The sequence below is a fragment of the Mus caroli genome, unplaced genomic scaffold (genome assembly GCF_978045245.1).
Source record: "Mus caroli unplaced genomic scaffold, Mus_caroli_1 scaffold_2, whole genome shotgun sequence".
NCBI lineage: Eukaryota > Metazoa > Chordata > Mammalia > Rodentia > Muridae > Mus > Mus caroli.
Window position 1 is genome coordinate 151,236,359 of NW_028227257.1, and position 13,169 is coordinate 151,249,527.

At 51.5% G+C, this 13,169-nt stretch overlaps 1 protein-coding gene across 6 annotated transcripts in view; it reads right to left on the bottom strand.

Annotated features, from left to right (window-relative positions):
- Positions 1 to 13,169, bottom strand: part of Rapgef1 (Rap guanine nucleotide exchange factor 1) — a 119,074-nt gene that overhangs the window by 26,830 nt on the left and 79,075 nt on the right. For 3 of the 6 annotated variants that reach the window (XM_029474628.2, XM_021181566.2, XM_085835064.1), the window contains 5 exons: positions 12,814 to 12,934; positions 12,258 to 12,441; positions 10,277 to 10,762; positions 5,343 to 5,545; positions 2,686 to 2,841 (listed from right to left, as the gene is read on the bottom strand). In XM_029474628.2, the coding sequence (XP_029330488.1) occupies positions 2,686 to 2,841; positions 5,343 to 5,545; positions 10,277 to 10,762; positions 12,258 to 12,441; positions 12,814 to 12,934 (1,150 nt within the window). The remainder of the gene's footprint in view (positions 1 to 2,685; positions 2,842 to 5,342; positions 5,546 to 10,276; positions 10,763 to 12,257; positions 12,442 to 12,813; positions 12,935 to 13,169) is intronic. The other 3 variants (XM_021181628.2, XM_029474627.2, XM_021181609.3) reach the window with 2 other exon arrangements.

The following is a 13,169-nucleotide window of genomic DNA, read 5'->3' on the forward strand; positions in this document are numbered from 1 at the left end:
GGCTGCATTTCTGGCCACAGCACAGAAGCCAAATGTTTATATGAGACCTAGGTCTTCTGAAGGGCACATGTGTGATGCCTCAAAGCCTGGATCTAGCAGCTCAGAGAAAGAAAGGATTGTCTGGGCCCAGAACGAGATAGCAGCTGCTGTACAGCCCTTTTCAAACACTGGGGTCCATGGCGACGGACACTTAGCTTTCTTTTTTTGGTAGGGGTGGGTGGGTGAGGGATTCAAGACAGGGTTTCTCTGTGTAGCCCCAGGTGTCCTAGAACTTGTTCTGCAGACCATGCTGGCTTGAGCTCATAGAGAGCTACCTGCCTTTTCCTCTGGAATACTAGGATTAAAGGCATGTATCACCACAACCAGGCTACATTTAGCTTTCATATTTCGAAGATTTTTGTTTTAAATCATAAGCATCATTACGGGCACTTAAACATACCCTCTAAAAGTGGAATCAGCTAGCTATTTTGCTTATCCAGCATCCCAACAGGTCTCTTGGTGGCAGCATTTGGAATGGGTGGAATGGGTGCTAGTAAAGAAAGGCTGCCCAGGACACTCTGGGGGATGGGAGAGGCGGTTCTCTACCGCCCACTCCACAGTATACACAGGGAGTGACCACCCTTGTGACCATCAAGAGCCTGGATGCTGTCACTACTGCTCAAGGGCAGTGTACATATCGACCCAACTCATATTGTTCAGGACAGCTGGGACACAGGTGTGGGGAGCTGGGAGGAAAGAGCTGTAGTTCCAGAACTGGGTGACAGTGAAGACACCCCAAGCAGCCCACAGGGCGGCAGAACCTGGAAAGCCATAGAGGGAAAGAACAGGAAGAAGTGCCTGGTACAGCATCCGAAGGCTCGAGTAGCTCGGGGTGTCACTCACACCTTGCTTTAGCCAGTCCCTCAGCTTATCTGACTGTCCCTACTGATTGTATGTGAGCCCCCCTTTTCATCCTTATAGCTAACCCACTCCTGTTCTGATCGCACTGTGGAATCCCATGTCTAAGCTCCTCTTAGAATTACCCAGAGACTGTGTAGAGCTGGCAAGACACTAAATCATGGCATGGGGTTTGACCTATCAGCTGACACACACTAAAGCATGGTTCCAGAGACTCTTTACTTTCACTGAAATATCATATCCTTTTAGCAGGGATTCTTTCCTGGAGCTGGAGCTAAGAATACAGAGTCACAAATGTAAGAGGCCTCAACATTCCACAGAAGTGACACACTCAAACTCAAACCTAAGGAAACGCCCTTGTCTGCAATTCTGTAGCATACAGCCCAGTTCATCCACAGTCCTCCGCTCACAGCTCAGAAGGAATGAGGAAAAATTCCTAGGGGTGTGTGTGTGTGTGTGTTTGTATATTAACAGTCAAGGACCAGGACTGCCTGAAACCAAGCTCTGCAAGGTCTGTGGAGGGAGCTTGCTAGAGGTGCCTTCTGGGGAAGAGGTGATCTGTGTGGTAGGGCAGAGGTGACTCAGACTGTCCCATATACCCAGCACTTCGGAGCGCCATGAGAAGGGAGGCTCCACCCTTACAAGGTTCTCCTGAAGGTCCTGGGCACTGAACTGCAAACCCTAGACAAATGTGGACATCAGACAAGGGCCAAGCTGGTCCCCTACCCAAGCCTTTCCCGGGTGGCTGAAGTCAGTGCTGCACTCCCGAGCACAGGAGGAGCAGCAGTGCAGTGCCAGCTTCTCTGCTTCCCACGCACATGGTGCTTCCTTCCCATGGCTTCATTCAGTTCCCTCAATCACACTGTGACCTCAAGAAGACTCCGAGGCCCAGGGAGAAGTCAGTACCTCAGCCCGAGCTGCTTCCAGGGAGTGAACTTGGCTCCATTCTTTTCCCTCTGGGCCTCAGTTGAGATCACAGGAGTAAAGGTGGCTGCTTTGGCTCTGGGGCAGATGCAGAGTCCAGAAAGCCGGGCCTCCTTGTGTGTCACTACTGAGCTGTCTACAGACTGATGTAGCCCTCTCCATTGTCCTGTGTCAGTGGCAGGCAGTCCTCCCCTCAGGAGCAGGGTTCCCTTCCTTTCCCTCCCCCCCACCACAACAGTGATCCTTGTGGTCCCACTGAGTGGCTGTCACGTTGACCCTGAGTCAGGGCACCTGACACTTTTCCATTTGTTGCCTGCCAGCTGCTACAAGAACAAACCTAGACCAGCCTGACACTGGTGACAAAATAGCCCAACTGTCCTAGCTCCTAAAGATGCCTGCCTGGGCAGATTCATACACCATCCTCCTAACTTGTGTCCTGAGCACAAACAAAGGGCTACTGCTTTCAGCCACAGGGCCTCGGGGTGGCTGTGCACACATTGTGGGGTAAGCAGAAGCACCCAACCACCACCCAGCCGCATCTGGTTACCTGCTCCTCTCTGCCCTGCTTCCTAGATGAGGGTTGTTCCCTTTTAAGTGCAGACACAGGCCCCTGGGAGAGCAGAGCACAACAGCAGAAGTGGCTGTGCTCTGTGCCAGTGTCATGCTCCAGACTCCCGAACCCCTAACCACAGTCCCCAAGGCCCAGGGAAGCCAGTACTCAGATTCCTTCCACTACAGGCACACGGGGTCTGTGGAAGGACAGCACTGGTGACAGGCAGCAGCAGCAGCAGCAGCATCCAGGAACACAGGCTTCAAGCACTAACTTCACGAGTTTCCAAGTGAGGAAGAGCAGGGGAGACTCACCGAGGGCACAGGCAAGCTGCCGTGCCGGTTGAGAAAGGAGTTAGACACGGATACACTGAGGCCCTGAGCGGCACTGCCGTCCTCGGGGGTGAAGGCCACTTTAGTTTGCTGGACACAGTAGGAGACAGAGAAGGAAGAAGCAGCATAGGAGGCCTGCTGGGCGGAGGGCAAAATAGAAGGCAGGGAGGAGGAGAAAGCAGAGAATGGTCAGCACAGGCAGTATAGCTGTGGAATAACTAATACCGCGGAGGGGTGTCCCCCGAGAGATGGCTGCCTGGCTCCACCAGAGGCTGACTAAATGAGAGGCCCTGCTATTCTGTCTTATCGCAGATTGCAATGTCAACCTTCAGAGGACAAGTGGGATCAAGTCACACAGACTCAGACTGACCCCAGAACCCTGAGCTTTTTTTTTTTTAAAGATTTATCTGTTTTTGGTTTTTTGTTTTTTCGAGACAGGGTTTCTCTGTGTAGCCCTGGCTGTCCTGAAACTCACTCTGTAGACCAGGCTAGCCTTGAACTCAGAAATCTGCCTGCCTCTGCCTCCCAAGTGCTAGGATTAAAGGCATGTGCCACCACCACCCGGCTAAAGATTTATTTATTATTATATGTAAGTACACTGTAGCTGTCTTCAGATACACCAGAAGAGGGCGTCAGATCTCATTATGGATGGTTGTGAGCCACCATGTGATTGCTGGGATTTGAACTCAGGACCTCTGGAAAAGCAGTCAGTGCTCTTAAACACTGAGCCATCTCTCTAGCCCACCCTGAGCACTACAGAGCTGGGTAGACCTATGTGGTCTCTCTGGATTCAGAGCTTAGACCCCAGGCTCAAGACCCTTGTGGTTGAATCTAGGCACCATTAGAGAACACCTACTAGCTTTGAGCATTTCTTCGAGAGCTTGGTGGTCAGGGTCCTGGAAACTGTGGAGAACTCTAGCACTGTGTGTGTATTGGGAGAGGATTAAATGAAGTGCCATGCATAATCACTGTATGTGAAGAAGTGTAATTGCTATTATCACCCTTGTGTGTACATGTGTGCACTGGAGTCAGGATTCAACTAGCAATTAGCATAGCTTGTTCTGTGGTTGGTCAGGGCTCATCTGGAGCTGGGCTTGATCTCTAGGTCTTTGGATAGCTGTGGTCTAGTGATAAGTTCTCTCTTTAAGAAGAGACCGTGGGGAGGACTGTGTGTACCTGAACCTGTCTGCGCAGGTCCCGAACTGGCTGTTCTCTCCCTACCCTGCTGCATGGTGGGATAGGCTGTCTCATGTTACATGCTTGAAATGATTCCGTTCCACATTTGTGTGAGGAATCTGCCTCCAGCTGCTCATAATCTATGGACTTCTCACTATAGAGATGCCTAGGGAAACCCACAGGTCATGGAGGAGCAACCTCAGGAAGGCATGGCCAGCAGTGGTCCCTTTAGTCATCATTTCTTCTTTTTTTTTTTTTTTTTCTTCGAAACAGGGTTTCTCTGTATAGCCCTGGCTGTCCTGGAACTCACTTTGTAGACCAGGCAGACCTCGAACTCAGAAATCCGCTTGCCTCTGCCTCCTGAGTGCTGGGATCAAAGGCGTGTGCCACCACGCCCAGCTTAAATCAGCATTTCTATTCCCATGCAGATGACCTTTTGGGAAACAGCAGTGGTGGTTTAGTTTCCATGTAGCACCATGGACAGGGCTGGGACCCAGGTTCCCCAGATTTTAGCTCAACCTTTCATCTCTAGGAGAGGCTCTCTCCGTCAGTTGAGAGCTTCTTTGCAGAAGTAAATGTCTGCTTAGCTAGCTGGCTATGGCCTGCAAGGCTGAACGGCTCAGAAGCCTGAGGTACTAAGCCCCAGGTACTACAAGGTAAGTAGGGCTCTCTTCACAATCCACAGAAAAAGGCTTAGCTCAACACACACGTCTCTTTTCTTGCCAGGTAGCAAAGCAGCCCACACAGCTCTGCAAAGGTTAAGATCTCCCCTCTGCAGAGTTTGGCTGGCCCAGAGACTCTGATCTTGAAACCACCCAATGTATACTGCAGGTTGGGAGCACTGGCAGGCTCAGCGCTCTGCCGCCCCCTGGTGAGCAGAACAACTGTGCAGGATCTATGGCAGAGGCACGCAATGGCCACTGCACAAAGTGGCTCTGTCTAAACCTATCCTGCTTCAGTGGAATTTGTTCCCATGGGGCCATCGCTGGCCAGGGATGGGATAGAAGTCACTCCATACAGTTAGGCCCATTATGGAAGTCAAGTTCACAGATGGCTGCACACAGACAGCGCTCTGTGCTTTGATTGAGTCCCTCCTGTCTCTGAGGCCTATGTTAGAGCCAAGGAAGAAAGGGAAGGCATATGAGATTGTCAGCAGGGAAATCAACCATTCTGAGTGCAAGCCTGTCCCAGTTACACAGGACAGTTACTGCAGGAGGCCCTTTGTCCCCAGGGTGGGAAGATGGCAGTGTGAGGGACAAGCTGATGGTGAGTATCTGGAAAGAAAGTGGAGGTACTACATAGGACACAATGACTCGAACACACCTAAGTCTAGGGTTCCACCACGGATAAAAGCAGGTTCAACCTGGCCCCTCAAGGACCACTCCAGTTCTTGGAAGCCTGTTAGGACTGGAAGCTCTGGTCACCTGCAGCAGTGCCAAGGACACAGATGGGGAACTGCTTACCAGCTGCCGTTGCTTGGGGGGCAGAGCCGGTGGAGGGGCCAGCTCCTGCGTGGAATCACTACCGCAGAAGGAGTCGCTGAAGCCGTACACCTCCATGAGCATCTTGTTCTTCTGCTGGTAGATGTGCTCACTCTGCGGTGTCTGGTAGAACATGGAGGGCTGTGGCTCTGAGTAGTCCTCCAGCAGTTGCATGTAGGCCAGCACTGTGAACAGAGAGGGCTGCTGTTCTCTCACCAGTGTGGGGCCCACAGAGCTGTCCCCACCAGCTCTTGTGCTCTTGGGGCCCCGAGGAGCAGGAATGTTACTCTGGGTGCTACTACAAAGTTGGACACATGCCATCACCCAGCTGGTGACACAGAACCCTCCAGTGCATGGTGGACTCTGGACGTGATGACTGTCACGCTCTTCCACTGTAACCGTTATCCCTCTCTGCCAGGGCTATTGAAATTGGGGGAAGTTGTGAGTATGGGAAATTTCTGTACTTTCCATTCAATGTTGTTGTGAGCCTAAAACGGCTCTACAAATATAAGGTTCTGTTAAAGAAAGTACAGGGGCACTTTGTGCCCTTCCTGCACAGGTGTTGGGGATTTCCCCACTCAGCAACACCCGAGGCTCTGCAGGACTGCTCAGCTTCGGCCTGCCCTTGGGCTTAGCCTTGTCTGTATTATCTTGGACCAAATAATGAACAAACATAGGGCTCCTGATTTTCCTAAGTCTTACCTTTGATCTACTATGCCTGGGGCTCCCCATCCACAGCCTTCTCACCCGATTCCCTCCTGTCTCTTCCTACAGTTTGTATCTAGCAGTCTGTGGCCTCTCCTCATTGTTTGCTGAGGAGGTGATACTGTACATGTAGGCAGGGGCACAGATGCTGGAAGTGCACAGGACCAGCAAGGTGGATCCTCTGCCTTACAGGGTTCATGCTCTCGTTGGGTCAACAGAATACACACATACCCCCACACATGGTGGTGTAGCTCCACAGAGAAAGCACAAGTGTGGTGGCTGTGGTGCTGCTTTAGACTATGAAAGGATGACACGAGGATGGGCCAGGATCTTTACCCTAGTCCATGGGTGACACAAAGGCCCAAGATGGGAAAGTAGAAAGGGTGGGAAGAGCACAGCACGCACAGAATCAGAGAGGAAGGCTGGGCTGCATTCCAGAGAGGCTGCCTGCAGCAGGCTCTGTCCTAAGCACCAGGAACCACCCGTAGCAGGGCTCTACTTGGGAGTTCTGTGGGCCTGACCCACATTGCACATTAGCTTGAAATGACTAAGTCTGTTCAGTGACAGCAGGAATCTAAGGGAGTTGTAGTGGGAGACAGTGATGTGGAACAGGGGCTTAAAAACAGATGGAGCAGGAGTCACTACTGCTTTCATGGTAAAGGCTGAAGCGCTACCAGAGCAGGACCTATGTCTGATTCCACAAACATCTGCGGAACGGGTGAATGAAACAAACCCATTCCCAGCAAGGACCTCTGGGGACCTGTTAGCTCACTGTCTCTATCTGTGAGCACAGGCCAGGCCAGCACGAGGAACAGAACAGAGTGGAAGGGAGAAAGTAACAAATGCCAACTGATACATCTGCTCCACCCCTGCTCCATTCCCTTCCCCGTGGAGGCTAAGCTGCTATCTCCCAGCCAAGCTGCCTGTCACAAACTGTCTGCCTCGCAGGTCAGCCTCCTTGCCTCAGCAGGGTGGCAGCCAATGACAGCAAGGTCCTCCTGTGCCTGGGTAGTTGAGAAGCCTGAGGATCAAAGCTCAGCTGCCACATGTCATGACCTCATCCTTGCAGGTACTTTTCCCACAGCAGGTGCAGGGCCAGCAGCCTCCCTCCTGTGGTGGTCAGTGTAGAGTGTGCTCTGTTCCCGAGTGACCTGGGCCTCACTGTCCACAGAGCTAGAGGGTTCTGGAGTACTACGCCTGGGGTGTGACTGTCGTCCTGAGAGCAGAGGGAAGTTAAGGCTGGCCTTCCATCTATCCCTACCCTAGGCACTGGAACCTCCCTACATACATGGAAGGAAGGGCTGGTAGAGAGCACAGCATTGGCCCTTGCACACCTAGTTAGGACTGAATATCAATTCACTCATAGAAAGAGCAAAAATGACAGCTGTGAAGGAGCCTGGGCTTAGGACTAAAGGATCTATGTCAGTGTGTGACAGACACAGGAAGAGCAGCCTTCGGCATCTTCCAGGCAGAAACTGTCTCCTTAGGTCATACCCCAAGTGCCAGGAGCCTATTGGGTAGAAGGCAGAGGAAGCCAGCCTGAGGCAGAGAGTGCCCTTCTCCCTGGTGCCCCATGTGAGCCCTAGAGTGTTGGCAAAGGTACTCTCTTTTGGAAGGTCCTCCTGGTGTTTTTGCTGAAAGGAAGGAGGCCATGTTTACTTCACAGAATACAGAACTTGCTGGCTCTGCTGTGCACTGACAGAACATGGCTGTGCTCCCACAGCTGACAATGGAGGAGAAGCACTCTCACCGCCCCTCAGTAATACTGCTGTATCCCTGCTCAGTCACAGTCTAGCGGTGACCCTAGCCCCAGCACTGGCTTTCTAGAAGGACCAAGCAACCTTCTCTACCTACTGTCCCCTCAAGCTGGTCGCCCCAGGCCTTTAGAACCTCTCGAGGCTGAGTCCTGGTAGAGACCTGCCAGCTACACACAGAAGCACAGCAGTGAGGTTCACCTTCCTGGGACTTTTCCACATTGGGCAGTGACTCAGATGCCTGAGCAGCCAGCAAACCTGGGATGCTTGGCTGCATACACTTCTTCAGACATGGGCTCTGGGACTCTAAGTACCCTGCAGTGTTCAGGTACTCCCATGGGCTACTCTTTTTTTTTTTTTTTTTTTTTTTTGGTTTTTCGAGACAGGGTTTCTCTGTGTAGCCCTGGCTGTCCTGGCACTCACTTTGTAGACCAGGCTGGCCTCGAACTCAGAAATCCGCCTGCCTCTGCCTCACGAGTGCTGGGATTAAAGGCGTGCGTCACCACGCCCGGCCCCATGGGCTACTCTTAACAAGAAGTGATGCTGGGGTACCCCTTAGTGAGGACATACTATGACATCAGAGCTGCCATGTAGGAACTTGCTTTCGAGGTGCCAAGTCCAAGGGCTGACACTTACTCCTCCTTTCCCCCAAAGCACTTCTGTGTGGCTTCCCACCGGCTCTCCCGTGGTCCCCTCAGGGAGTGCAGGGCAGACTTTGGACCAGGACTGAGCTCGGGGTGCTTCAAGTTAGGGGCTCTTTCACTGAACATAGAAAAATGACCCCTTCATTGGGGTGGGGGTGGGGAGGAAGACCTTTGTTGAAAACATAGTAGGTCTTAAGGACGGAAGGCAAAGCTTCCTTCTGGGCTTGGGCGTACTCAGAGCTGGCCAGGCTTAAACCTATACAAATCCATACTGCCCCTCACCTGCTGCTCTGAGGCCTGGCCTGGAAAACTAAGTATATAAGCTTCTGCTGAGAGCCATCACCTTGGACCCTTGGCGGGCCTAAGGAATCTGCAAGGGTCTGCACTCTAGCCACAGCAGGACAGAGTTTCAGTCGCTTCTCCTGCCACAAACCCCACTTCAGCCGCTCGAGACTCGAGAGGAACAGAAGCAATGGCCTCGCTCTCCCTGTCTGCCATTACCTTCTCTGCAGACTCTGCTTGAGGGCTCTGGGCCACACTTGTTCTAAGGAGCAAGCAGGAGGCTTTACCACTCATCTGGTAGAGTTTGATAGACAGAATCCTGTTCTACACCCTCGTCCATAGGACTCTTGATGAGAAAGCAGGTGGTCCCCGACATTAATAGTGTTTGGTATTGGAGGGTAGGGGATGGGGAGAAGCCCAGAAAGATCTGTTCCCAACTGCTGAGTGTTCTTTCCGCAGAACTTGATCTGTAATGAGCCAGCTTACAGGACACATGGAATGACATCATTATTTTGTAGACCAGCCCCCTTTAGCTGGGGACACCCCAGCAAGGCCATCACAAAACTATGAGACATCTTGGGAGTCGGGGGTGTGGTTACAAACTAGGCTGCTCTGGTCCTGGGATAGCTCTGCTGTGTGTAATGTGGCAGGCCTTTTTTTGGAAGTCTTCTTTAAGAAGTCCTTATTAGAGTATTAAAGTGCAATATTTAGTTTTAGGTATCCTTGCTGGATTTGTACCAAGGTAAGGGGACAGTTGGGCTGTGTGGCTGATGTGGCCACACATATCAAAATGGTGACATCTGGATTGCCAGGGGAAATCTGAGAACAGTGTTAGTGAGGTGAGGGAGAGGGCGGGGCAGTGTGGCCTGCAAGTTCCCATGTGGAGCAGTTGGGGAGGGAGGACAAAGATGGAATGTCCAGAATGTTACTTAGTAATGCTCTGGCAAACTTACAGGGAAACTGTCCAAAACTCAAACATTCCACCTTCCAGATCCACCCAGCCTAGTACCATCTATCTATTAAAACATCTAGTCCAAGAGCTGACCTCAGCCCTCCAGCCCGCAAGCTCTGATCCAGGTCACTGTGAGCGCCCTGTCCTCACTCGGACATCCCTCTGACAGCTAGACAGGCTCTGGTCATACACAAAGTTCTATTTCATGTGCATGCTATGGCAGCGCTGCTCTGTGTGCCGTGACACTTGGTGCCTTTGCCACCGTTTGGGTCTGTATGCCGTGACAGTCAGTTGCCTTTGCTACTTTGTGTTCAGGAAATGGGTTACATTTAGAGAGGAGCATCAGACCTGCGACTTCAACGACTTCAGAGGAGAGGTGAACTATTATAATTAGACTTTCGAGGGCCATGAGTAATAAGAGTATTGGGCCCCTGGACATGACCACATGTGCACCTAGGAGCCTGCTCTATATGAAAGAAAGAGGTCATGGGCTTGATTTTGGTGTCATATGTGGGCTAAGCAGAATACAGCACTGTTGAGGGTCACACAGTGTGCTCACAGAGAGCGCAGAGAACTTACTGTGCTTGTTCTTCTTCTCTGGTAGAGGAGGTGGCTTCTCTGTGTCACCTGCCAACTCAGGAACACTGAAATCACCCACAAACTCAGCAGAGGCAGACGAAGCCCCCTGCTGAAAGGGCAGGACAGCAGCAAAGGGTGGGTAGGGCACAGGCTGGACTGGGACTGGGTTCTGCAGGTCACCCTCTGAGATGTTGTCATACTGTGAGGGGTGTCGCTCATAGGACACCCTGCAGCCAGAGCTGTCCGTGGTCTGGGAGACTGCGCTCCTACGCTTCTTCTCAGGAAGGGCAGGTGGAGTGTCTGTCTGCTGTCCCTCCTGCTGGAGACAGCTGCCCAAAGGCAGCTGGAAAGGGTGGCCAAGAAACGGAGGCCCAGATTCCCCCAGGGACTCTGGCAGAGGGCTGAGGCTACAGGCTGCCTGTGGAGGGGTCTGGTCTGCATTGGAGAGATCTTGCTGGAGGAATTCATAGTCGGGGTCGTAGTGATCTGCAAAGCACACAGGACACACCCATGAGTCGCATCATCCAGCTAACGCATCACCCAGAGGCTCCGCTCCATCTCCCTCCTACAAGACATGCTTTATGCTTGGTCTCTCCAATGGGCTTCTCCTTAACTATTAACTAGTCTTTATCTGGAGGTGGCGAGATGGCTATACTGGCCTCTGCCCTTGTACTTTGATTCACACACACACACACACACACACACACACACACACACACACACTCTGACTCTCTCTCTCTCTCTCTTTTGGTGGTAGTTCTAAGATAGAACCCAAGGCTTTGTGCATGTATTCTACCACCAAGCTATAGCCTTAGCATTTTCCTACATTTTACAACCTGGTTACTTAAAAAATAAAAGGTACAAGACAAAAGATGGCAAATGATCATGAAAATTAAAACTCAAGAGCTGACCATCACAGTTTACATTTTGATGCATTTTCTTGAAAGTTCTTTTTTCTCTAGAACCTTATTCCCGATTTTTTGTTTGTTTTTGAAACATGACCTCACTATGTAGTCCTGGCTGGCTTGAAATTCTCTGTAGACCAGGCTGGCCTGGAGCACACGAACCCTGCCTCCGCCTCCCAAGGGCAGGGCTTACAAGCAGGTGCTACCTTTTCCCATCCATTTTGACTATGCCTAAGAAAACAGCATGTCTGCCTGTGGTCTCAGAGTTTGTCCATGCACCAGCATACGGAAGTGATTTTCACTAGCTCTAGGCTACCCCGTCAGAGCAATGTCTCCTCGGTCGGTCATCTGGTTCCCACTAGTGGCTCCTAACAGTGGCTCCATCTTATCGCCACTTAATTCTTTGTAGGTTAGCCTCCTTGGACAGGAGCCTGTTGACAGTCTTTCCTTTGTGCTTAGGACACCTTCTCAGAAGGGAAAAGGATCTAATTTCCAGGTTGGTTGGTACCAGCAAGCTCCTGGCAAATGGTCCTGCTGACCTTGGTCAATGGTGCCTGATAAGGATAGGAGGCTGCTCAATGCTTTCAACCTCTGTCAATACCTTCAGGAGCTCCCTCCTTCAGAGAGAGCCATATGTGCACAGGATGAGTTAGCTGAACACTGCCAGGCTGCCTGTAAGGAGATAACTGCCTGAGCATCTGCTGTGTGACTCTACACTGTTATTACACACACACACACACACACACACACACACACACACACACACACAGACAGACACGTCCAGACTCTTCCTCAGCAGACACCATCTTCATTTTGTAGATGAGCAGATCTGCTGTGTGACTTTACACTGTTATTACACACACACACACACACACACACACACACACACACACACACACACAGACACGTCCAGACTCTTCCTCAGCAGACACCATCTTCATTTTGTAGATGAGCAGACTGAGGCTGGATTTTAAAGAATTTGACTAAGGACATCCAACTAATGCCTGGGTATCAGTTGACTTGGTCCCAGAATCAAAGGACCCCACCCAGGGATAAGGAGGGCTGTGATGGCTTACCTAGCGTTTCACAGCTTGTGTTCCGTGAGCACTGCCCACTATCCCTGTCCAGGGAGGACAGCTGCTCGTCTGAGCGGCTGAGCTTGCCCGTGCTGCTGCAGGGGGACAGGCGAGGAGACTCACCACCGCAGGAGCGGCTGCCTCCTGACAGGCGCCTCTGGGTGTAACATTCAACATCAAAGTCCTTGGGAGGAATGGAAAGGAACTTCAGTCATCCTTGGAAAGACAGCAGAGACCAGGGACAAGCAACTGACATGCTCACTAGCTCAGAGGAAAGCCTGCCTAGCTCCGAGGCCGTTTCTGATGCCAGTGTAGGATCAGGATCTGACAGGAAAGGAACCGGGAGGAGTGTGAGAATGTTTCAACAGGGATGCCCTTGGGAGATGCCCATGTCATGGGGGCGGGGAAGAGGGATGGCTATGGTCTGCTCTCCCACAAGTCTCCAGATGTGAGTAATAGTGGGTTTAGTAAAGACTACCAGGTGACTTTCAGCACTCGGACACAAGCCTCAAAAAACTCCATTTCTAGTCGCCCAACAGAACCAGGACTTCATTACCTGCCTATTGATTCCAACAGGCAAACTGGAGCCACTGGTAGCCCGACTCATTGGGGCTACCACAGCCACCCGGGTGGGGGATGGAGCAGACTGCCTTTTCTTGGGTGGTAATGCTGGTGGACTAGAAGAGAGAAAATCCAGGCAAATGTACATCACAAACAAGCGTGCTTTAGACATGAATGAAGCTCTTTTTCCACACCTAATTTTCATACTTTAACTGCCTCCTGTTCTCCTCTTGCCAATCACTCTATCAATGCCCAAAGACCAGAACCAAAACAGATTCTTTCCCTTCCATAGTGAATCATGATTGGTTTCACTGGATAGAGGGCCCAGGGCCAGAGCCTGGCCACTCTCAG